This window comes from Dermacentor variabilis, chromosome 8 (genome assembly GCF_050947875.1).
Source record: "Dermacentor variabilis isolate Ectoservices chromosome 8, ASM5094787v1, whole genome shotgun sequence".
NCBI lineage: Eukaryota > Metazoa > Arthropoda > Arachnida > Ixodida > Ixodidae > Dermacentor > Dermacentor variabilis.
The window spans coordinates 24,888,198-24,911,039 of NC_134575.1; the positions used below are offsets into that span (position 1 = coordinate 24,888,198).

The 22,842-nt window shown below is 46.2% G+C and overlaps 1 protein-coding gene across 9 annotated transcripts in view; it reads right to left on the minus strand.

Annotated features, from left to right (window-relative positions):
* Positions 1-21,089, minus strand: part of LOC142589833 (protein tweety-like) — a 37,949-nt gene extending 16,860 nt beyond the window's left edge. For 6 of the 9 annotated variants that reach the window (XM_075701440.1, XM_075701439.1, XM_075701442.1 and 3 more), the window contains exons 1-10: positions 20,709-21,087; positions 16,028-16,175; positions 12,659-12,819; positions 11,300-11,411; positions 9,623-9,861; positions 7,271-7,366; positions 6,022-6,094; positions 3,105-3,174; positions 2,032-2,087; positions 8-100 (exon numbers count right to left, since the gene is read on the minus strand). In XM_075701440.1, coding sequence (XP_075557555.1) covers positions 8-100; positions 2,032-2,087; positions 3,105-3,174; positions 6,022-6,094; positions 7,271-7,366; positions 9,623-9,861; positions 11,300-11,411; positions 12,659-12,819; positions 16,028-16,153 — 1,026 coding nt within the window. In that variant the 5' untranslated portion in view covers positions 16,154-16,175; positions 20,709-21,087. Of the gene's footprint in view, positions 1-7; positions 101-2,031; positions 2,088-3,104; positions 3,175-6,021; positions 6,095-7,270; positions 7,367-9,622; positions 9,862-11,299; positions 11,412-12,658; positions 12,820-16,027; positions 16,176-20,708 lie in introns of all 9 variants that reach the window. The other 3 variants (XM_075701436.1, XM_075701435.1, XM_075701438.1) reach the window with 2 other exon arrangements.
* Between the last annotated feature and the right edge of the window lie 1,753 nt (positions 21,090-22,842).

The following is a 22,842-nucleotide window of genomic DNA, read 5'->3' on the forward strand; positions in this document are numbered from 1 at the left end:
CACCCACCTCCTTGCGGGGGAAGTAGCGGTCTGCCACTTGTGTCATTGGTGCCAGGAGAGTCTGCACGCCATCGACAGCTGCCCGTGCCTCTCTGAGTGGCTGTACGAGAACAAAAAAATTAAATTGTGGCGTTTTACGTGCCAAAACTACCTTCTGATTATGAGGCATGCCGTAGTGGAGGACACCGGAAACTTCGACCACCTGGGGTTCGTTAACATGCACCTAAATCTAAGCACATGGGTGTTTTCGCATTTCGCCCCCATCGAAATGCGGCCACCGTGGCCAAGATTCTATCCCGCGACCTCATGCTCAGCAGCCCAACACCATAGCCACTGAGCAACCACGGCGGGTCGTACGAGAACAAGCACGTGAGTCAAACTAAAAAGCATCTGGAAGCGGAGGGGGGCAGACATTCAGCTTATGCACAAATGATGAAGTCGTACTGACACAACACAAGCGAGTGAAAGAGTTAATTTGAGTGAGAATGATGAATAGACACTTTATTACTATAGTAAGCCTGAGACGATATGAAAGAAAATTCGGAAAGTAACTCTTTAGATGTGGCGATGGCTCATCTCTTAGAAAAAAAGAAGGGGGAGGGCAGTTTCGCCGAAAGGGTGAAGCAGTGACAGCAATAGCAAGGTTTAATGTAGCGCTCATCCTCTTTGGCCAGTATGCTAGTTATGTGCTGTTGCGGCAAAATTTCTGGCATGCTTATAAGTTTTGACATGCCATGCGGCGCCAGTGAGATTACATCACTTTCAGACTGTTTCGCGCTAATGTTGTTTTGCACTTTTTAAATGTCTGAGAAGATTTAGGATAAAAGGCGTATGCTGTGAATGAAATACTTCACAACTGTTGCTTGTGCATTGCAATTGTACAAATTTTTCGAATAATTCAATCTATAACATAAGACCAGGTTTCAGCAACTTTATAGTATAACATCTACCTCACGTACACAGCACAGATAAACATGTAATGTATAAACGCCCATAAGGGCCATGTGCATGTATGGGCTACACTCTGTTTTCTAGGAGAAAATATTTGAAAAAAGAAAATTCACGTAAGGGCCGCGCTCACACTTTTCATCGTCTACCTGCAAATAGCCTTCAACATGCGTGCACCCGTGTGCCGTCGACTGTTTTACCAACAACCGCCCAGGTGCTATGTTGGCCAAACAGTCGCCCACCGTCTTGGACAGCTTCCGCAGTCACTTGACGGTTTACGGAACAGCTGTGCCAAGGCCACAGTCATGGTCGTTATTCTGGGTGGCCTCGCAGGCATGCTGCAACAACTGGACGTCAGCATAGACCGGCCGTTCAAGGCTGAATTCCGAAGGCATTATTCAGATTGTATGGCAACTGGCTGCCACGAGCAGACCCCGAGCAGGCGGCTAAAAAGGGCACAGCTCGTGACTGTGCTTGACTGGATCCTGTCTGCGTGGAATTCTGTGTCCGCAGACATTGTATCTCGAACTTTCACGGTAACTAAAATTTTAAACAATTGGACGGTGCCGAATGCAACTTCTTCTGGGATGAGCTTACACCGAAGCACAGCACCAGCTTGAAGTCAGAGGAATTGACGAGTGACTATGGAGAGTAGATGATAGAAGCTAGCAATAAACATCTTTCACTTGCTAGTTGGCACATTGTTTCCACTTGAAAAAGAACAAAAGAAACATTTTTTTTTACAGATCACGTATGAGCTGCACCCTGGAAATTGACCCTTGAACCTGGAAAAAAATAGTGTGGCCCTTAAATGCATTTCATACGGTAGCATACATATGCGTAAATATTGCTATCCTAGTGCATAAATATTGCTGTAAATTGGTACTGCAATAACAAGGACAGACTGGTTTATTTTCCTGCACAAAGAAGTATGTATGAGATGCAACACTATCTTTATGGATACTACACACTTTGCAGCCAACACGTCCACTTCCGTAACAAAACTTATCCACCCTGGGGCCAACAAGATGGCCTGCTGCCTGGCAGTCTCTCGCCTTACAACTCCCGCCACAAAACCCTCACCTCTACAAATGGACTGGAGGAGTCATCCCTGCAGTGAAGGTAGTAGTTGAGCACAGCTGGAACAAGAGAGAAAAAAATAAGCTTGAGAAAAAATATTTAATTGATGCCTCACAGCACAGCTACAATCAACAGGACAGCAGAAAGGCAAGCAGCTGACCTGCAATCAAAGCCATTTCAAGGCAAAACATTGCTTGGTGTGCAAGTACGCAATTTTAAAGAACTGGCCAGCAGATCTCGTTGCAGGTGAAATGTGTGGCTTGTAGACCGCAGATGTTCATACACCTCGCACAAGGCACTGTTGGGCTTATTTTAACTATCATGGTGTAGTTATCTACGCTTAGCGATCTATGCTTACAGCAGGAGGTTCCAAAATTTAGGAGAAACTGACTGGGGGAGTTCCTCCAAATGCAATGGTAGGGTAGCTATCAAAGATAGGAAGCAGTAATCAAATCTTGGATATGGAACCAAGCGTATACACTGCAACTTCGCACTGGGGATGTATTCTGCAAGAGTCCACCTAGTGGACTGTCCATTTCTGCTGCTGCTGATTGGCTGGGGCCTGTTGTCTTCTCCTCTCCAGCACAGCTGCACCCAATCAGCAGCAGCCGAAATGGAGAGTCCACTAGGTGGACTCTTGCAGAATACCCCCCCCTTATGTCAGCATCACAGCTCTTTCCACACAAAACAGCAGGCCCCTTTATTCATGTAGAAGATATTGCTGAGATAGCAGAAAGCAGTACTCTCCTGAAAAATGTGCCTGTTCACAGCTGTCGCACCCTTCTTTCTTTTTTTTTTTTTTGCCTCTTCATCATCTCTCACCCAAATCACCTGCAGAAAAGCGCTTGGCCTCGCCAACCTCTGAAGATCTTGTTAGGCTCCTCTCAAGCCCGCCTCTCTTTCTGAATGAAAGCAGAGGACAAGCATGGATAAATCTACTAAGAAATTGTTTACTTGTAAACTTCTAGTGAAGATTCCTATTAAATACCTTGGTCAAGGCTATGTGAAAAGGTGTGCTAGACATTCAGTCGTACGAACATCTCTGCAGCAATGGGGAACTGCAGTGCAATGCCTACCATTGTCCACCATTCCACTGGACTGCTTCTGAAGGAATGGTTCAGGGTCCAGGCAAAAGTCTGAGCCAGCCTAGACACAAAGAAACAAACAAACAAACAACATTTCTGAACAGCGCCCAATGGAGCAATCGGACAACGACCAACGCGTGCACAAAAAGCAAAAAAACATGTGCACATGTCACATAGCTGTAATCCAACTGCTACACTTGAGGTCGTCACTTGCACAACAAGTACAGCGCTACACATTTACTTCAACCAGATGATTACTTCAGCAACCCATTTCTGAAAACACAGACCATAAAATCACCAAATCCCCAATACAGTGAACTCTCACTTGAGTGAACTTCAAGGGACCGAAGGAAATACATAGTTCACTTAACTGAAAGGTCACTAAACTGAATAGTCACTAGACCAACATAAGGCATGGCATACATAGTCAAAAGTTTGAAGTGCAATTCATGGAGGAAAAGACATGGCATCTATAGTGTTAGAAATGTGTGAAATGGAATTTGTACATATCAACAAGTACAAGGTTCATAACAGTTATAATGCTGCCTTTATCACTTAGAAAAAAAATCTGTAACCTTCTTCTGCACTTGTACTTTTAAAGCACAGGAAGTAGCAAAACTGTCCAAAGAGTCAATGTTTTTGTACACTTCTTCTGGCACAGCTTGCTGTTAAGACACAAAGTCTCTCAACTTTCCAATGTACCCTACAACCTCAGCTAGAGTTATAGGGCTTGAAACTGGCTCGGCAGCTGCCTCTTCTTCGTCTTCTTCGCCTCTTCTTCAAAAGGAGACGACAACCATACACATAGAAACACACACTACGTGGTTTATGGTGTGACAGATAGTCGCTTTGCTCTGGCGGCTTTGTAAGCGCCAGCAATGTTACTTTGTTCATGGCCTCTGAGATTACATGTTTGCTCGTCTTGTGCAGATGATCTCGGAGGCCATGTCTTGTCTCCGTTGGTTTTCCACGCCACCGCTTTGCCCCAGGGGCGCTGTAGCGCCAGCGACGTTACATTGCCGCTGGAGCGGCGGTTGGATGAGGGCGGGCATCGGTTCTGATCGTAAAAATAAGCCTTGGTCCTCTGAGCGAGTTCGTTAAACTGAAATATTGACTGTTCCGAAATTCGTTTAAGTGAAACATTTTTGCATAGAATCTATAAGAAAACTGCCGGGGATTTTTCAAAAGTTCGTTATTCTGAAATATTCGATAAACCGACGTTCGTACAACTGAGAGTTGACTGTACCATTCTACTCCAAATGAAATTAAAACAACTTGTTCGCCCTTATTTCTGACAATGAAGAGTACATTCATTCACATACATAAAAGAACTTACAATGAAATTTTATTTGAGTAAAATGTTAAATAGTAAGGTAATAATTCAGTACTACAGTGGAACCCCGTTCATACGTTTTTCACCGGACCGGGGAAAAAAAACGTAACAGCCGGGAAAACGCAACAGTGAGGAAAGCTTCGAAAATGAATGAAAAAAAGTGCAGCTTCAACTATAGACAATTTATTTCCACAGAGTGCGCTTAGGACCTAAAAAAAAGTCCAGAATTGTGGCTTGCCGTTTCTTTCGCTCGCTAGAAATCACCACACGTTTCTCAATAGCCTGGAAGGCCGCATTGCTGTCAGCGTCGCTGTGAGGTGCGACGTACCTGCGGAGGAGGTCCAGAGCCGCAACGGCTTTTCGAAAGCTACGATTTGGCAACTCCCCGGCATCATGCGGCTCGTGCATCGCAGTCTGCGACTTCACTCGCGACCGAGATCCCAACGATCTCGGCGATGCTCTGACACTCTGACGTCCCGACAACAACATCCACGGCGACGTAGTCGTCGTATGTGACCGCCATTTTGGCTTTTGGCGAGTTTTGGCCGGGCTTGGCTATGGAGCTGGCTGCAAGAAGCCGCACGCCAATTCGATGGCGGCCTCTCGAACTGGCGTGCGGCTTCTTGCAGCCAGTTCCATAGCCAAGCCCGGCCAAAACTCGTCAAAAGCCAAAATGGCGGTTGGAGCGCGTTGCCTACTTTAGCCCAGGCGGGTTCGGGGGGCTAAGTTGCGACGTATCATGCGGGAACGTTTTCACAGCTACGACGTAACAGCGGGGTTCCTTATACACTGGATCCTATGGAAGCTATGCCGGGACCGGATGAAAACGACGTAGCAGCCGGGAAAACGCAGCAGTGAGGAACGTAACAGCGGGGTTCTACTGTAATTGGTTTGCTGAGCTATCCACCAATGAAACGTCGCGTCAGTGTGTTGAAAACACTACTGTGGGTCTTGTGTTGTTTCCTACTCTCAAAATCTGAGTTTTAAAATAAGCGTATCAAAAAGATATGTTGGGCATTTTGAGGTTAAGACAAAATCTTTTTTTTTATTATCATTACATACATGATGTGTGTTGTTCAAAACCCACTACTCTTGTGACACAATACTCAGAACTGATTCTAAATGCCGTCTATCACTGACCTGATCAAGATGCAGACATGCAACATGCCGTTGCAACATGCAACATGTTGATCATGCAACATGCACTCGCGTTTCCTCCACCACAACCATGAGGGCTTCTTATTTCAAAGTCTGCTACTCACAGATCAGGAGATCAAAGAACATGTGCCTTATGATCTTTACATGCTTTGCACATAATTTCATGTGCGTTATAGTTGCATTCCACTGTTACCACAAAAATTTGGTGCCGCTAAGTCGAAAGCTGCGGGTCGTAGCCAGTGGCTCCCTTTGAAGAAAGACTGCTTTACACCAATTCTACAATCAGCACTACTGTTTACGGGGCTAAATCATGGCACGTGATTTAGTGCGAGCCTTCCAGCAAAAGCTGCACAATCGCAAATGCGTACATGGCAGCTGCAGGGCATTTAATTAGGGAGACAGCTTTGTTGAGCTCACCACACAGATGCCAAGATAGAGGGAGACCAGCACCCAGCACAGCACCACGGAAAGCAGACCCAGGACCGAAAACCTGCCGAGAGGAATGGAGGTGAGAAATTGTAATGTCTCTTAGCGCTGCAGTTGTTGCAACTTTGATCCCATGGAAAGTCCACAAGGAAATGTGAAACGGGCACTGCCATTCACCTTTACTTCTTCACTGTTTGCTGCTAAGCAAGCCTAGTAGTGACACACTAGTGCTGTTGGTTGACCGATTGATTATTTGCACAAACTACAGCAAGGCTGCACGGGGGTCCCACTTTTCGCTTCTTGCTTCCGAGATGTTCAAAAAGCAGCCTGCCACTACTACGAAGCTGTTGATTGGTTGACTCATTGATTGACAAACTACAGCAAGGCTGTGAGGGCTGCCCACGCTGTTTGTTGTCGACGGATTGGCTATCTGATTTGCACAAACTAACAAAAAATGAAATTCTGGAATTTTACATGTCGAAACCACGATCTGATTATGAGGCGGGCCATAGTGGGGGACTCAGGATTGATTTTGACCTCCTGGGGTCCCATTAATGTGCACCTAAATCTAAGTACCCACAAGAGTTTCTGCATTTCACCCCCATCGAAATGCGCCCACCATGGCTGGGATTGAATCTGCGGTATCGCCATAGCTACTGGGTTACCATGGAGGGCGTTTTGCACAAACTACAATAAGGCTACGAGGCAGCACATCCCCACAATACAACAGCATTCAACAAGTTGCCAAGACCTGAGCCTTCATTTGAGACCTGTAGTGAACTACAAAAGGCTGTATGTGCTATAGAAAAATCCTGACGCATTAGGCACACATTACTACACAAGATAATTTGATGTGTTATCGGAAAAGATCATGTTGCTACACAAGAGTAAATCTCTGGCATTGGCAGGTCCGTTGATCACCCTTGCACATTTCTTCAGTTGACTGATTCATTCAGCTATTGAATTTAAAGTCCCAAAAGGTCTCGAAAACTACAGTGAAAAGCTGCGGATAAATTTCGGCCACCATGTCTTTTCTTTTTCTTTATTAAAATTCAAGCAAACCTAAAGTTACAAAAGCCCCTATATTAAAAAGCCCCAATTTGCCCCTATATTAAATTCTACCACTCCAATGCGACAAAATTTTTTGTACAGAATCTATCACTTGATGCAAAGAGAAGTTGAGTACAGGCAGACGTGTGCAAGCATGCACACAGAGGGTGGGGTGGTTCACGTGACTCACAGAATGAGCAGGCATCGCGAGTGCCGGATGACACCCCAGAGCAGCAGCAGGCAGACCAGAATGAGCACACACAGCAGGCCAATTGTCGCAGGCCACCTGGGGGGAGGGAGAGGGTCACGGATTGTGGAGCCAATGGCCAGTAAGAACACCGGTGAACCAGTGTACACAATCCAAACACGCTCAATTCAAGAAGCAGACCAAGACCTTGGTGCACGTTGGCTGACATTGTTCTGTGCAGCACTTTTTAGCGCGACAGCGTTAAGGAGCTTGTGTCGCAGAAAAGCCGCTGTCGTCGGTGTCGGCGTCAGCGCCTTGGCCGTGAGCGATAAATCTGGGAAGGCACTTCATAAATAATAAAAAACAACTTGCAAGATCCAGGCTCCAATCGAACCAGGGTCTCCGGAGTGTCAGACGGAGACGCTACCACTCAGCCACGAGTTCGATAGTTCAAAGAGGGACAAAAGCGCCTCTAGTGAATGCGGTGTTGCCCTAGAAATGCGCCGTAGAAAGGTATACTGCGGTGTATATCGGTAATTATGAGCACGTAAATTACAGAAGTCGCAGTTACACGAGTAGCGAAGTATGTTTCCGCTACATTTCTTCTGCGCTCTGTGCACACGCAGAGGCATCTTGCGGCAAACACCGAAGACCCCCTCCTCACAATGTACGGCGCTGCTCCGACACGTGGCGCGCCACTCGCCCCATGCTCCCGTCCACCTTTGTGGCGCGTCGCGGCCCGGTTGTCCATGTCGATTGCGACGTTTGGCTCGCGTCGATCGTTTGAGTGGGCGGTGCAATAACGGCGTGCAATAACGCTATCGCGTTCCACTCTTGAAGGCGAAGCTTAAGTGTCCTCCAATTTTTTCCTCAGCACTGTTTAACACAGTGCAAGATGGCAACGTATTTGCAAGAACATAACGGAACCACAAATGTACTAAATGGGCGGGCTTCTGGCCCCTCAGGGAATACAAGATAATACACTAATAACGCAAACTAACTTGAGTATAGCTTAACGGAACTTCTTGGGCATCTTGGTGGGGTTTACTAAATGTTGTTTTTGGGCGCTAGGTGGGACATACGAAAGCAAAGTGTGTGTGGGTGCGTTCTTCCTTTCAAATGTCTCATCTAGCACCCAAAAACAATGTTCAGTAACTATGACTAATATAACGCATCTGGGTCCATCCAGGGATGCACTGCTGTATGAACGCACACTTGCTGACATTATGCGATGTGTGTTCACATTACGTGCGCAGGTCACTTTGCTTAAGTGCTTCGTGCTGTTGCCTCATTTCCAGGTCATAATACTTTTGCTAACTCTGTGGGAATGCGCGACCCTCGCACCTCCCCTGATGTTTTTCTCGCATAGCGCGTCTCCTGTATTCCGGCTTCGCCGCGTGGCCTGCGTGATGCCCGCGGCGGTCGATGTGGTTGGGGCGCAGTGCGAGAGATGGCGCGAGTGTTGCGTTGCTAACGCCGCCTCACGGCAGGGTTACTTGGGGGCGCAGGGGAGAACGGGTTGGCTCTTTCCCGGCGGGTCGGCGCACGGCGTAGACGTCCCGCGCGCGCGCGGCGGCCCATGCTTCTGCGAGACCGCCTCGCGTGGCCGCCTTCGAACGCACGACCGTTGGCGTGACCGAACACGCGAACGACCAGGCGTTGGGATCCAGCATGGGGCGAACATATTCGTTCGTTTTCCAGTCGCGGTGAGTCGGACTTCTAGATTTGTCGCGCGCCCATCGGCATGTTTTGTGGATAGCAACTCGACTAGCAGGCATTGATCTATGAAAGGTGCAATAAATGCCCTTGTGATTGTTTGCACTACTGTGTTGTCGTTCCTTTGTCCCAAGAGTACGGGTGTGAGAGACCCCACAACTCATACATGCACACCCATTTGCACATAGGAGCCTATATTATGCCTAAAGCTAAAACGTCCACCCAAAGCATCTCACATAGGCATTTTTGCATTTTGCCCCCATCGAATGCATGGAAGGGAATGACGAAAATGGAAAGGTATAGTGGTGCCACCTCTTGCTGGCTACGGAACCTCTCGTGCAACGTAAGCACTGGCCGAATCACATAGCGCGGCAGAGAGAGAGGTCACCTGGTGATTACGTCAACCTGTTCGTTTCGATGCGGGTGGATTCAAATTGAGCATCAGCAGCGGCACCTTCGATGCCGATTTTATACGCAAGAATGTCATATATTGGTACACAAAACATTAGTAGACTTCTGGACGAGTAATCCAAATCTAATTTGGCCAAACATTTTCCTTTAGTGCCTCTTTAAAGCATGCAAATTGACCCTGCCATCATGACAGAGCGAAGTAGAAGATACCGATTTGCACGGACTCACCGGAAGAGCTCCATCAACTGTAGAGCTCTAGGCAGCGGGCTGAGAGTCAGATGGCCAATGCGGGAGTGCAGCTCCTGGGCGCGCCCAGCGCCAACGCTCAGGTTTCCTTTCATGAGCTCCAGCCCGCGGTCAATCAAGTTTCGGGCAGCAGGATCAGGCATGGGACCAGCCAGTGCCTCAGTAAGACCCTGCAGCTGGTCCTTGGCGTTCTGGCCAAGGGATCGCTCCAGGTATTGCGTCTGCGGCAAAGTTACGGTCGTCAACCCGTCACCTCCCAACATCCAGGCAGCAGACATCCAGCTTCCTTCCTAACTGCAGTGCCTTGTTGCATTATGGCACGAAAGCTAAATCCATATACAGTTAAACCTCTATATAACGAAGTCTGTAAAACTGGCAATTTGCTTCGTTATGTTGAAATTTCGTGGCATTGAAATTCGACTTTTCATGCAAATGAGTACAGTTGCTGATCGATTTTTTTTTTACAGAAAGGAGTCGCGAGATTCTGCAAATTATTGGGCAAACGATTAAAGCAAACTAGAATGAGAAAAAATTTCATTTTGTTGAACTTGAGAGTCGTCGACGAAAGATAGGGTTTCATGCTGTGCCAACAATATCTTCACATCGGAAGTACGAATTAAGTGCAGCAAAGCACACTGTCACATCTACTACACTCCTGCAGCTGATGGTGTCACCTGCAGTGGGACAACGCTATCAACGCATCTCCGAAACTTGAAATGACACAACGTCCAGCATTAAATGCGCAGGAAGGCAGCGCACGCCATCTCGACACGCCCATTCTTTGCACGCACGGCAAACTACCTCTAAAACAGGATGCGCGGACTGTGTATACGCTAAACTGTGCTGACAGCCATGCAAAGCTACGGCCGCGCTAGAAAAAGAAGTATGCTCCTACCCCTCCCCTTTGCTCCTTGCACTCATTAAGCTGTCATCCTTCTCTGCTCGCCCTCAAAGCATACAGTGAACATGGCACGGTAGGATCTTATCGCACTTGGACTTTATACCGAACATGATGCCGCTCGCTTCGATGGTCGCTCTTGATCAAGCAGCGCTCAATTGCATGATCAAGCAGCGCTCAAAGGTGCATACGCAAGCAGCCACTAAATAATTTAAACACCAGCATGTGCGGAAGTTCTCATTTATTGTCTCAATATTTCTTTGTGGTGGCATTGACATTTCGTTATATCGAAATTGTGTATAAACACACTTGGCTACATGGAGTTTCTAAATGCACGATGTTCTATGGATGAAAGGTTATAGAAATTTAAATACTTTGTTATATTGAGAATTTCATTATATTGAATTTCATTATATCGAGGTTTAGCTGTACACACAAAACTTTCACATTATTGTAGTAAGTGCACGAGGGAATGAGAAACTGCAATCACCGACCCTGCTGCAACCTGTCATGATAGCATCAACTATCCACCATGACATACAGTAATCAAACATCAGGGCAACAAATTTTCTCCCAATCTTCAGTGTTCTCACCTAACAACCAGATTGAAAGGAAGTCAAGCTTGGGCATCAAACTAGCTTCTAACGACAAAACTAGCATCATACAAACACCACCAGACATCAAACTAGCATAACCTGTTGACACTGAATGCTGCTTTGACAGGAAAATGAAAAACTGGAGCAAAACTTTCGAGCACTCACCTGGTTGCCGAAATTGTTGAGGTTGTCTTCCATGTACTGGGTTGATTTCTGCACGGCCACTACACCACTGTGAGCTTGGTCGTTTCCAAACAGTCCCAATGCCAATGAACCGCTGCAGCAACAAGAAATGAGGTTCACATGACTCTGCCCGTTGGCAATTCCTCACACCGCAACAATTACCAATGCCAAGAGAAATGTCTCATGGAAGGGCTTGTACGTCAGTAAAGCAAGCTTTGGGAAAGACGCCTATAAGGGAACACACAACTCATCAGAAAAGATTATATGATTATGAGGGCAATTAAATGTGCTCAGCTTATAATTGACAGATGCCATGAATTTGGCCGTTAAACCAAAAACTGCCGTTTTAAAATGGCAGGGCAACCAATACAAGGCTAATAGCATCAATGCTCAACAGTGGCAATTCACCAACAAGCAAGTACTTTGCTATAGAACCATTACCCTTAAACTTCAGTTATTTTCTCTTAGCTCCGTGCTTGAAAAAGAGTCTAGTAACGAGTCTACGCTACGCACCAACCATAAACTGAAAAAAAAGATAAAGGAAAAGAAATTGCGAAGAATTTCAGGATTCCTTTGTTAATCATGACATTAAGAAAGGGGTCCATAAACATTTGCCACAAACATTTACAGAGTATTTGAAGTGACATGCTTTGACATATGTGCAACATGTGGTGCATTCACTTTATGGATTAGCACTAATGAAAAAGAAAAATAATCACAGAATTTAACACCAAAAGAAACTCAGAGGCTCTAAGAGACTCTGTAGCGGGAAGCCCTAGATTAATTTCGACCAACTGGGGTTCTTTAATATGCTACAAAACTACGGTGCACAAGTTTCCTTGCAATACGTTCCCCTTGTCAGAGTGCAGCCGCAGATGCTGGGAATTTAACCCATGGCCCAGCTGATGCTGAGCAGCAGAACACCACAGCCACTGAGCTGTGGGCGACAGCAGTTTAGCAACTGGATGTCTTCAGCAACATTATAATTTAGCACCTGAAGAACCATAGCTGGTTGGACAAGCAGGTACAATTGTGCCTTTACCTACAGCACAAACAAAAAGACAGTCGCTGTCCTTTCGTTTGCGCTGTGAGTAAGGATAAATTTTGTCATCTGGACGTTTTAGCAACTTGCTGTTTTAGCACCTGGCTGCTTTAGCAACTGGCTGCTTTAGCAACCGATTGTTTTAGCAACTAGCTTCATTTACACATGTCATGCTTATTCTCAAACTCGAAGAGCATTGTCTCACCCAGTAGTGGGCCCTGCAAGACCACACTTAGAATGCTCAGCTTCCCAAACAATAATGAAAGAAGAAGACAAAGAAATGACGTTCCAAGACTGACCAGCAGAGGAGTGCAAAAAATGCCAGGATCCACTTGAGCGGTGTGAGGCGTCGTTTTTTCTTGAGACCCGAGTCGCAGCATCGGCAGAGGAAGAAGATGAGGAATGCGAGAAGGGTGAGGATCAACCAGAAGCCTGGCACCGCAATCAGGATGCCCAGGCTCTGCAATGTGTGCACAGGGGGAGTCATAAGTGAGAGCCACACGATGGTTCATACGGGTTTCACACAGTACATTTTCAATCGGGATTGGGATCAAATTTCTTTTGAGAAATTCGATCCCAATTGGGCTCGGTCGCGATCGAAAATGCACTGTGTGACAACTGTATTAAAGTAAAGCCAGTTAGCATTCAACTACCCTAATAACAGTGATAAAATAAGACAAAGAGAAGCACAACAGAACACCGTTCAGTCATAGTGTATCACCCCACAGATTACATCATCTCATCACAGCAACACTTGTTTCTAAAGGTGCTAGTTCTTTGTTGTACAAGCTAGTGTATGCATCAGAAATTATAAGATGCATGAAAAGGGTGAAGGGCCTGCCACACATCCTATATACACCTTTTAAACAGTCAGTTTTTTTTTTTCAGTAAAGCCTAGCTACATTATTTCAACTTCAAATAATTTCAACCTTACAAGTTTGCAGTAAATTGTGAATGGGCCAGCACTAAAACTATCAGCATAAAGAAATACGAAGGAAAAAGAAATCTTTCCAGTACTAGTTATAGCCTTGCGCCTCTACCTAAATATTTCCGTGACACAATGATGATATTTAAGCACTTAAGTGGGATAAAACTATGTTCACTGCCTGACAGGCCAGTTATCAACTAAAAGATAACCAAGGCTGGGTAACAGCATATCTAAACATCTTTAGAGGAATCCCAAAAGAAAACGATACTTTTGCTTGCACTATATCTGGCCATCATAACACAGAATAGAAAAACAATTCTTGCTCTAAAACTTGGAGCTGTTTTGAACATTTCTGTCCATTCTTTGTCAAGAATCCTCCACCAACTAGAGGTGCACTCAACAACACTATGGAACCTTTCTGTAGACCAGAATCTGTTACTCCTGCATAGCCGTTTAGAGCAAGCACACTTAACCTCAACCCCAGTGACCAGCTGTCTGCACAGCCCACGCTGGGCTGCCAAATGAATGATGGGACACAGCTGACAATAAAGCTATGATGAGCAAACACTGGCGGCAAGCACATAAAAGTGGGCCCCGAGCTTTTTGGCAGTTCGCACAGTCCCCACCAAAAGAGGGCTGGCCCTGAAAAGCACTGAAAATTCCAGCCTACACACTGCAGATTATTTATGTCGTAATGGGGATTAAGGAAGTATATACGCAATGTATTTACAGACTATGCAAAAGGTACAGTTAAGGTGGGCAACCAAACACTTGCACAATAGCCTGTACCCAAGACTGTCTTCTTCTTCGTTAAGATAAGTGCCAACATAAAGGCACCACTTACTAACAATGCGTTCCAACATCAAGCAGTGTATAACTTGCCAAGCTCTCAGAAGAAACAGAATAACACGGTCCTTACTCAGGAATGATTAGATACTCAGATTGTGCTTGTATGTGCTGTTTTGTTGCTGTGCAAGTTGTCCCTGCATAATTCGTCCATCCACAACAGTTAAGAAAAATATGTGCATACTCGGACTTCCTAGCATATTATTACAGAACTTGATAGTGAATGGTCACAAATTATCACAATCTGTGTACCTTCATGTGATTAAATATACGGTAGGTGGCCACTATAAGACCACTCCAAAATAAACTTTCACTGCATTTTTTTTTCATAACATTTGCTTCCTGCAAGTTAGGTAACCAATACACACTGAAAATAATTTTCTGAAGAGAAGATGACCATTTTAGATTTCAGCTGCCGGGCATAAGATGAAGCAGGAGATATCAAAGCACACGGGGGAGAATTGACGGACAGCATGGAGCTCGTGGAGACACGCTTGGTTCTCAAGGCAACCACAATAACAGGTCAGACACACCACAATTGTCTTTTCAGCCACCAGACGGCAATACGCTTTGTTCTCCAGCTTAACTTGGAGAAATTGCAACACCACCTTGCCACATCTACAGCAGCGTTTCTACACGCAAACACATATTACTCCACGACAGTTAGATTTCATATTGTTGACTGCTTTCAAGGCCAGACTCAAGAATGAGATGAGATGTAGTGCTGCTATTTCATCCAGTCTCATATTCACCTCTATCCTTGTCTGTTCGCACTCTACGTAAAGTCAACCACAAAAGGGCTTACAGATCACGCAAGCGTGTGCCAAACAATCTCTCCGCGACATTTCTGTAGCGTCTGCAGCCATTGAAGACAGCGCTAGGCTAGAAATGTGTCTCTAAGTTGTTTGCGTCCGGATATTTTTTTTTTTCTTGGCGCGACGCTAGTCTTTTTTTGCTCATGCAACATACTCTACATTAGCCATGGTGGCATGCTTCTGTTTCAAAAGCAGTATCATTTAAACTGATGGCATCATTTCAACTGATACTGCTGATGTCAGCAGTATCAGGCTGCTTGCTGCTGGCCAGATATCATTCCATACAGTTCGGCATGAGAACGAGAAAGTAGAAGAGCGTCACGCAGCCAAAGAAAATTCTTTCTTTTGGGGTGACTTCACTGGGATCCAAGCCACAGGGATGCTTTTTTTGCAGTTTACAATTTTATTAGAGAGGAAAAAAGATTACCTTGCTGAATTTCTAAAATCATCAATTATTTCTATTATTTCATTTCTTTATGTTAACTTATTTTATCAAAATTCTTAACAATATTTCCATTGCACCTCTAAATTACAGTTCTTTAGTCCCATACTCCACTGTTCGAATCTAGTTTTGCTTTAATTCAAACCGTACGGAAAACCGCCTGCTTCTTGGCCAATCCCCCATAGTGGGTATACGTGCTAGTGTTTGGGAAATGAAACGAAATGAAAATCGACACGCTGGCGAAAAACAAGATGGCTAATTTCCGGCTTAATGTTGCTTTCAACAGCAGGTGCCACGGAGCAGCAGTTTCGCACAGGATCATGCGGTCTGTAGGCTATTGCTGTCGACTGTACAGTCAGCATCGAAAGTTTGCAGAACTCTGCATATGAGCAAATTACAAATTTTCAAGTAGCTTAATTGTGACTGTACCCAGTTAAACCACCCAACACTATTTCATTCGCAAATCCTACTAGAAATCCAAGTACCGGGTTGGGTGCCGAGATGTGAAAATTGCAGCTTTTTTTTTAAAACCTTACGGACCATAAACGTTTCACGTATTTGTAATGATACAGGATACTTAAAGGTGGTAAAGCCAAGAAGCACACGTGGTGTCTACAATGGGAAGGAGAAAACGCACCTCAAGGTAGACGTTGCTGGTTGGGTCGAAAGTGGAATTGACGGGGGAAAAACCGATATCGACGTGCGGCACAGCGTGGAAGCAGTCGGCCACCATCGACACCTGGTAGCCCTCGTGCAATGCCATTGTGGGGACAAGGCGTCACCGTCTGCAAGCACAAGCATCGCGACAAAAACAAGCAACAGTGAGACCGAAGCTCCTGCTTTTAAATCACAGTTTGGAAAAGCACAAAATTTGAAGCTACAAAACACAGAACTCTTGTCATTAGAACTAGACCCCCTATTTAGTTTAACATAACTGCTTTTAAAACAGCCATATAACAAATAACTTGCTTTTTTTTCTTTTATTACTTGCAAAAAATTTTGGGTGTTTGCAGATTGTGCAGTGAGCTCCTGATTTCACGTCTGGCATGAAGCTACAAGCATCATCATCCTATCTTATGTCCAGTTCCGGACAAAGGACATTCCCAGAGATCTCCAATTCACCCTATCTTGCCTTATCTGGCTCCATCCTATGCCTAGAAATGTCCTAATTTCATCACACCGCCCAGTTCTCCGACATCCTTGACTGCTTTCCTTACTTCAGCACTGATTCTCTTTCTGTAATAGACCACTGGTTATCTGCTTTGTACATATTAGACGGCCTGCCCATCTTCAGTTCTTCCTGTTAACTTCAAATACGATATCGGCTACTCCATTTTCTATCTAATCCACGACACTACCTTCCCGCCTGAAATTTGAGAGTTTAGCTAGTCCATAAAGTTCTTATTGTTTACGGACTAACAGCCAACTGGAGCTGTAAAGCTGGTAGCGACATCTATAGAAGCTTTGTTCAACTACAATGTGTTTGAACAACTTTTTTGTTATGCAAGTGTTCTCGTAGAATCAAATTTAAGAAGGGACTGAACATTAATGATTATGTAACTACAGGCGAGTTACAACAGAAGTTAAAGCGAGTATGCAAGGTCACTGTAATAATATAGCTCTGTGCCCCTTCTGGTTAAAGTTTGTACCACAAACACGCCTGCTCACGTGAATGACTACAGAAACCCAGTATTCCACAGACTTTACGTTTACAGACAAGATAAAACTCTCTATTACACCCTCTACTATAGCAGGGTTCATTTCATCAGACTCGGCAGAAACTTGAGAATTTTTAATATCTGAAGGTAGGGGGGTTTAATGTGTTCGTACAACATGTTGTATTGGCTTCTGTCACGTCATTAACAAACATACTAGAACTTCTAATACAGTAGCTGGGTGGCAGTGTCGATGAGGTAATGTTGTGCTACGGATCATGGAAACAGTTAAAAGTATTTGAGATTGTTCCTTGGGGTACATTTTCAGCCTGAAACCATACATCATACTGATAGTTGTTCCTGCGCAACACATTGAGTGGTTTGAAGAAGCTTTCATTGCAAACCATGAAAATTACACCAGAAATTTACCTTTATGTGATTAGCCACGCTATTTCCCCTATGATATATGTACCCAAGAATATTCCTTGTTCGAAATACTAGTACCAAGAGTGACATAAACAGCAGCTGAATCACTTATGGCACATCCAACTAGCATTTTGAGAGTGCTTTCAAAGTGCTCTGGTGGTTGTGTAAAACGACAATGAAGCTGTATTATGAAGACAAATTACTTCAGTAGCATTATTCTGCATTTGTTAACCCTATAGGAGCATGCTTATTGTCTTGATAAATGACCTTTTATATATATAAAAAAAAATAGCGCTTGGAAAAAAAACATGATGGCTAAATGTGCCATAAGGGTGATATTATGGGTAACCGTCAAATTATGCCATATTGCGAAATTCTCTAATGGTGGCATTTTGAGCCAATCAGAGAGGCTGTAGCAGCCGTAGCTGTGAGCCAATCACAACTGATAAGATGCAGTGAATTCAAAAATATGCTGAAATTTGACAATGTCCAGGATATAGCACTTGCCAAGTTCAATAGGGCAATGAATTGGGCTAGTTGATGGCTTTTCATAGTTTCTTCTTGTGCTGTGTGCTTATTGATCAGGACGGGTACAATCCCATCCGTTGTTGCAGTCTTTGTTCCCGTCCTCATCATTAAGTACACAGTGCAATAAGAAACTATGAGCACGTTAAGACCATGCATAGTCAGCATCTCTACACAGCACTCGGGCCAACAGAGTTGCACATAAACCCTAACCGCAGGAGGCTCGTTGTACATAAAATCAGAATCCAACTTCCTATTCTTTTATTATTATTATGAGTGGATAGGTCAGAGAGTATAGGCATGCGCTTTTTGTGCTATGAGCCCCTCGAACACCCTTACACAAACAACACGCCTGAATTAGTAACATGAATTCTTAATTTTAGTGAAGTAACTGTCACACGAAATACAAATTCGTGTCAGCTAAGACAGCAAGCGTTTTTACATGAATGTGCACATGGACGAGCCCATGCAATGAGTTTTCAATAACGATTCCTCTGCGTGCTCCTGACCTCCTTACGGCTCATTTTGCTATCTGCGTGTGCTCTCGATAAATTTCGCTCTACAGCATCGCGTGTGGAGCGCCCCACCTATCGCGCATTTTTCGTTTTTTTCCCCACCCCCTTCGGCACTCCCCGCCGAGAACACATTTAAAACGTGTTCGGCGACTAAATATACGGCGGTGTATGCGTCACTTTCTCCGGGCGCGCGTCATTTCTTTCTCTATGCGCGTGTCGCCCGAGATGTGCAACATGCATGAAACACGTGACAAGAATTTCCGCCGCGCAATGCGCCCTCGGGTGGATGGATGGCGGTTAGCGTGAAGAACTTGCACGCGCGTGCATAAATTCACACGAGACGCGTTCGTTTAATTATTAGCGCGTGCGTGTGACTGCACTTTACGTTCATCTATATGGAGAGATGCAGAAGTCGTTTGCTTCAGAAAGATGACGGACGTGGATGTATACGCCGGTGCACGCGAAAGGAAGAATGCGCAGGAAAAGTATAACGTATGCCAAATTCGTTTTCGATGAGGGCCGCGCCGGTTGGGCTGCATGCAAGCTTGAGATAGAGGGGGGGCCAGAATACGGGCAAGACCCTTTCATATCCGTGCTGTCAAGTCCTTGAGGAGCTCGACCCTTTACGAGCAACAAACGCACAAAAAGCCGTTTAGGGCAAGTGACGTGACTTGGCCTTCGAGTGTGTCGCACGTGAATGGCGCATGCCCCTGCTTGATAGACGAGACTGCAAGAGTGTGCGTGTTACGACAGCTAGGCTGCTGCGAGTCGATTGAAAAACGCAGGAGGAACTTGGCACAGGCTACAGGTCGAACGCAAAGTTAATGAGCGGTGGTGAAACCAGGAGGGAAAAAAAAAGCTACGAAAGCGTACGGAGGCGCGGGAGACGACCGAGTCGGGCACTTGGTTATCACACTCAAGGACAGCTACGAGATGTGTCGGCGAGCTTCTTCTGTGCAGATAGCCGTTACCAGCGTCGTCTAGAGCAGTCGACTGAAGGCAGCGTCGGCATGCGTACGTCTCAGTGCGAAAGCACCCTGACCTTGGAGTAGCGTATAATGCATGCATATTACGCAAGCGGACATAGGTTTTGTATTATTTTATTTTACATGGATAGAGTTACGAGACTCTACAGAAAGCGAACGCATTAATATGACAGACGCCTGAGGAAAATAAAATCACTGTGTAGCGCTACATATCCAAAATCGCGCATGATTAGCCTCAACCCTTTCAATCCGCGCAAGTAGAAAGGATACTTTTGGCTCCCCGTTTTTTCTTTTAACCAGCATGGCGGGTTTACGACGTCGCTCTCGGGTTTGCAACAGGAAACCGCCTAGACACACGCACCACACCTTAGCCGCGTTCTCCATTGTGGAAACGAAAACCGCGCTCGCAACCCCAGGAAATCAATACATGGGAATCGGAAACAGCGAGCCACACAGGGAGGAGCTGGGGTAAAAGAACGTGATATAGACGAGAACCCGACGGCACGATTACCGAGAGCGCCCCACGGGGACAAAGGAAAAGAGATTAAGTTCGGCGACGCGGTTAAGTGCAACGACATGAACTGGAACAACGCGCGCAGACACCCCGAAATGCGCGTGGGAGGCGATCTTGCTCAAAGTTCGAAACAGTCACGGAACGATATCAAACTTGCATGCGATGCAAACGTGCCGGCTCGACCCTTTGGCAAGCCGGAATAGAAAAAAGTTTACACGGCTACGGATCGTGGCTCCGTAGCACGGTAGCCGTGCGTGCTGGAGCGCGAGGACGCGCGTTCTTGCTCGGGGGACCACGACTACGTATCGACCCGCGTTGCTTCTGAACTCCATTGGTCCGCCCTGGCTCGACGCAAACAACTTTTTTTCTTCTTCTCCACATTGTCCAGCTGAGGACAATTTGCGCGGATAGCCATCGCGGTGTTTGTAACCGCCGAGGGCAGGCTTTTTATACTAGCAGGCAGCGGGCACTTGGCGAATGCAACATCGCGCAGACGCGGAGCGCGCTCCGCACGAGCTCCCGAATCGCGCATCGAGCGTCCGCGCGTCAAAATGGAAGGCTGTACGCAGACATTTTGGGGCATGTCCGAGCGAAATAAAGAAAGTTTTAATGTGAGAGGAAGCAGAGGAATGGAAAAGAGAGTGCGGTACTGGAAGAAGAGGGAGCCGCGTACGACGGCTGTTCCGGAGAGACTCACCGCTCGGAGAATCGATGGCTGTGACGCGAGGCGGAGTGTGTGAGCGCTAGTTTCTCTTGTTTTTTTTTATCACCGCGACAACGGTAGCTAGCCGTCGCGCATCATAGCCGCGGAGTTTCTTCTCCCTGGGCGGCCCCGGGAGCGTTGGTTCGTCTCGTCGAAAAAGACGGCCACGGCGCGCACCACGAAAGGGAACACGCAGAGAAGCCGCGCGCAGCAGGAAATTGGTTATCCGGTGATTCTTCACATAGTCCCGCGCTGGTCGCGATAACCACCCACCACAAGCCAAGGAGAAACACACACACTCGGCAGCGGCCGCCGCTGCTGGCCAGCGAGCAGGCAGGGACCGCCCCAAGCGCACCCACTTTGTCGGAGAGGGGGGTTGCGTGAGGAGGTCTCAGAAAAGTTGGGAGGGGGGCAACGCATCGCAAAGGCTTCGGCGACGGGAAAGAACTGCGGAAAGAAGGAAGGGAACAGTTCTGTTACCCGCCGCCAGGGCAAAACCTTCGTTACGGACAAAGCGATTTCCGAGCGCTGGTTACCCTCCTTTTACGTATCACGCAGATCATTTCTCTACTCGGGTCAATAAACCTTATGCGAGAGCAACGACAACTTGCGGTAGTGAGAGAAAGGGCGCTATTTTCGAAACTCGTGCGACTGATTTGCATTTTGAATCTCTGTTCTGGTACACAGGGTTTTCTGTGGAGAGACTGAACTAAAGGATGCCTCGATAATGCTAAAATAAATGAATTTAAAAAAGGAATATCGGCGTTCTACACATGATGCAACGCGCTGTTCATACGAAAACATTAACCCTTCAAAACCCCCTTAATGATGAAGATAAAGGAGATTATGTTCACACTGGTTTACCCGGCCTTTCTAGAATGCCCCGACGGCCATTTTCGTGTAATTCAAATTCTGAAAGGCGCCAAACACAAAGCGACACCTCCATACACTCCATACTTTCGTTCCCTGCCCACGTCGGGGCAATTGAAGGGATTCCTCTGAACATCAACGAGTCTGCCCACGAGGCTGCGCGTGGCTTTACCGACCGCGCTGCCCTCGGATCGGGCGACTCTCTCCCCGGAGACAGAGACGCTCCTATCACGCACAATGAACTTACTAGATTCTTTTACTTAGAGAGAAGGGTTCTCCCGCCGCCTCACTCCAAGCTAAGCAGGCCGCAGGCGGTCACGCTCAGACTCTTGCAAACGAACTCCTAACTAAATCCGGCGTCCCTTAACAGCATATATCCCGAGATTTATCCGAATTGTTCTTGCGCGGCCTGTGGTGAGGTTGCTACTTTGCTTCATATGCTCTGGGAGTGCGGGTCGCTGGGCCCGAAGTTCACCAATGAAGGGTGGGACGCCCTCCTGTGAAGTCCAGTCCTTTAGGACCAAATCATGGCCGTCCAGCGCGCCCGCGATCGGGCCGGCAGACTAGATCTGTCAGTCCCGTCGTGGGATTAGCCGGGTGCGCGTTTTATCGCGTTTTGCTGTACCGAATAAAAGTTTATTCACTCACTAACACTGGTTCAGGAAAAGACTCCAAGAGAGTAAGGAAAAATGTATGCTCGTTTATAATTGCATAAATCCCACGTTGCGTCGTCGCTAGTTCCAGCTTCACTAATGGCACTCTGCCACATAAATATTAAATGCTGCCATGTTACTCAGTTTCTTTCTCTTTTATTGCACATGTTGGTCTCGATTAACCAGGGAAAAAGCGAACATGTAAGACGGGTGGCGAAGCTACCCTGAAGTGCCAGTGCGCCGTGACGTCTTGGAGTTTGGCCAGCTAGGTATTCGGGTCACGTCAATTGCTTACCCGATAAAAAAAACTCGACAAAACATGTCTCGAGGAATTTCGTTGCGCCGAAACGGCTCAACAAGAGAAAAAAGAAAAAAAAAGAAACGCTTGGGATTTTGTAACAAACAGACCTCGGCGTTGAGGTTTCGGCGCGAAAATCAAGTTTTCTTTTTTTTCCTTCCTTTTCTTCCATTAGCAATCAACCTTTTTCCGCCGAATGGATTTACCGATATAAACTGATTTAGTGTGCTGCTATTTGATGTCCCTGTTGGTCGGAGTCGCGCGGAGGAAGGGGACTCTCATTAAAGCAGAGGGCGGCCACTGTGAA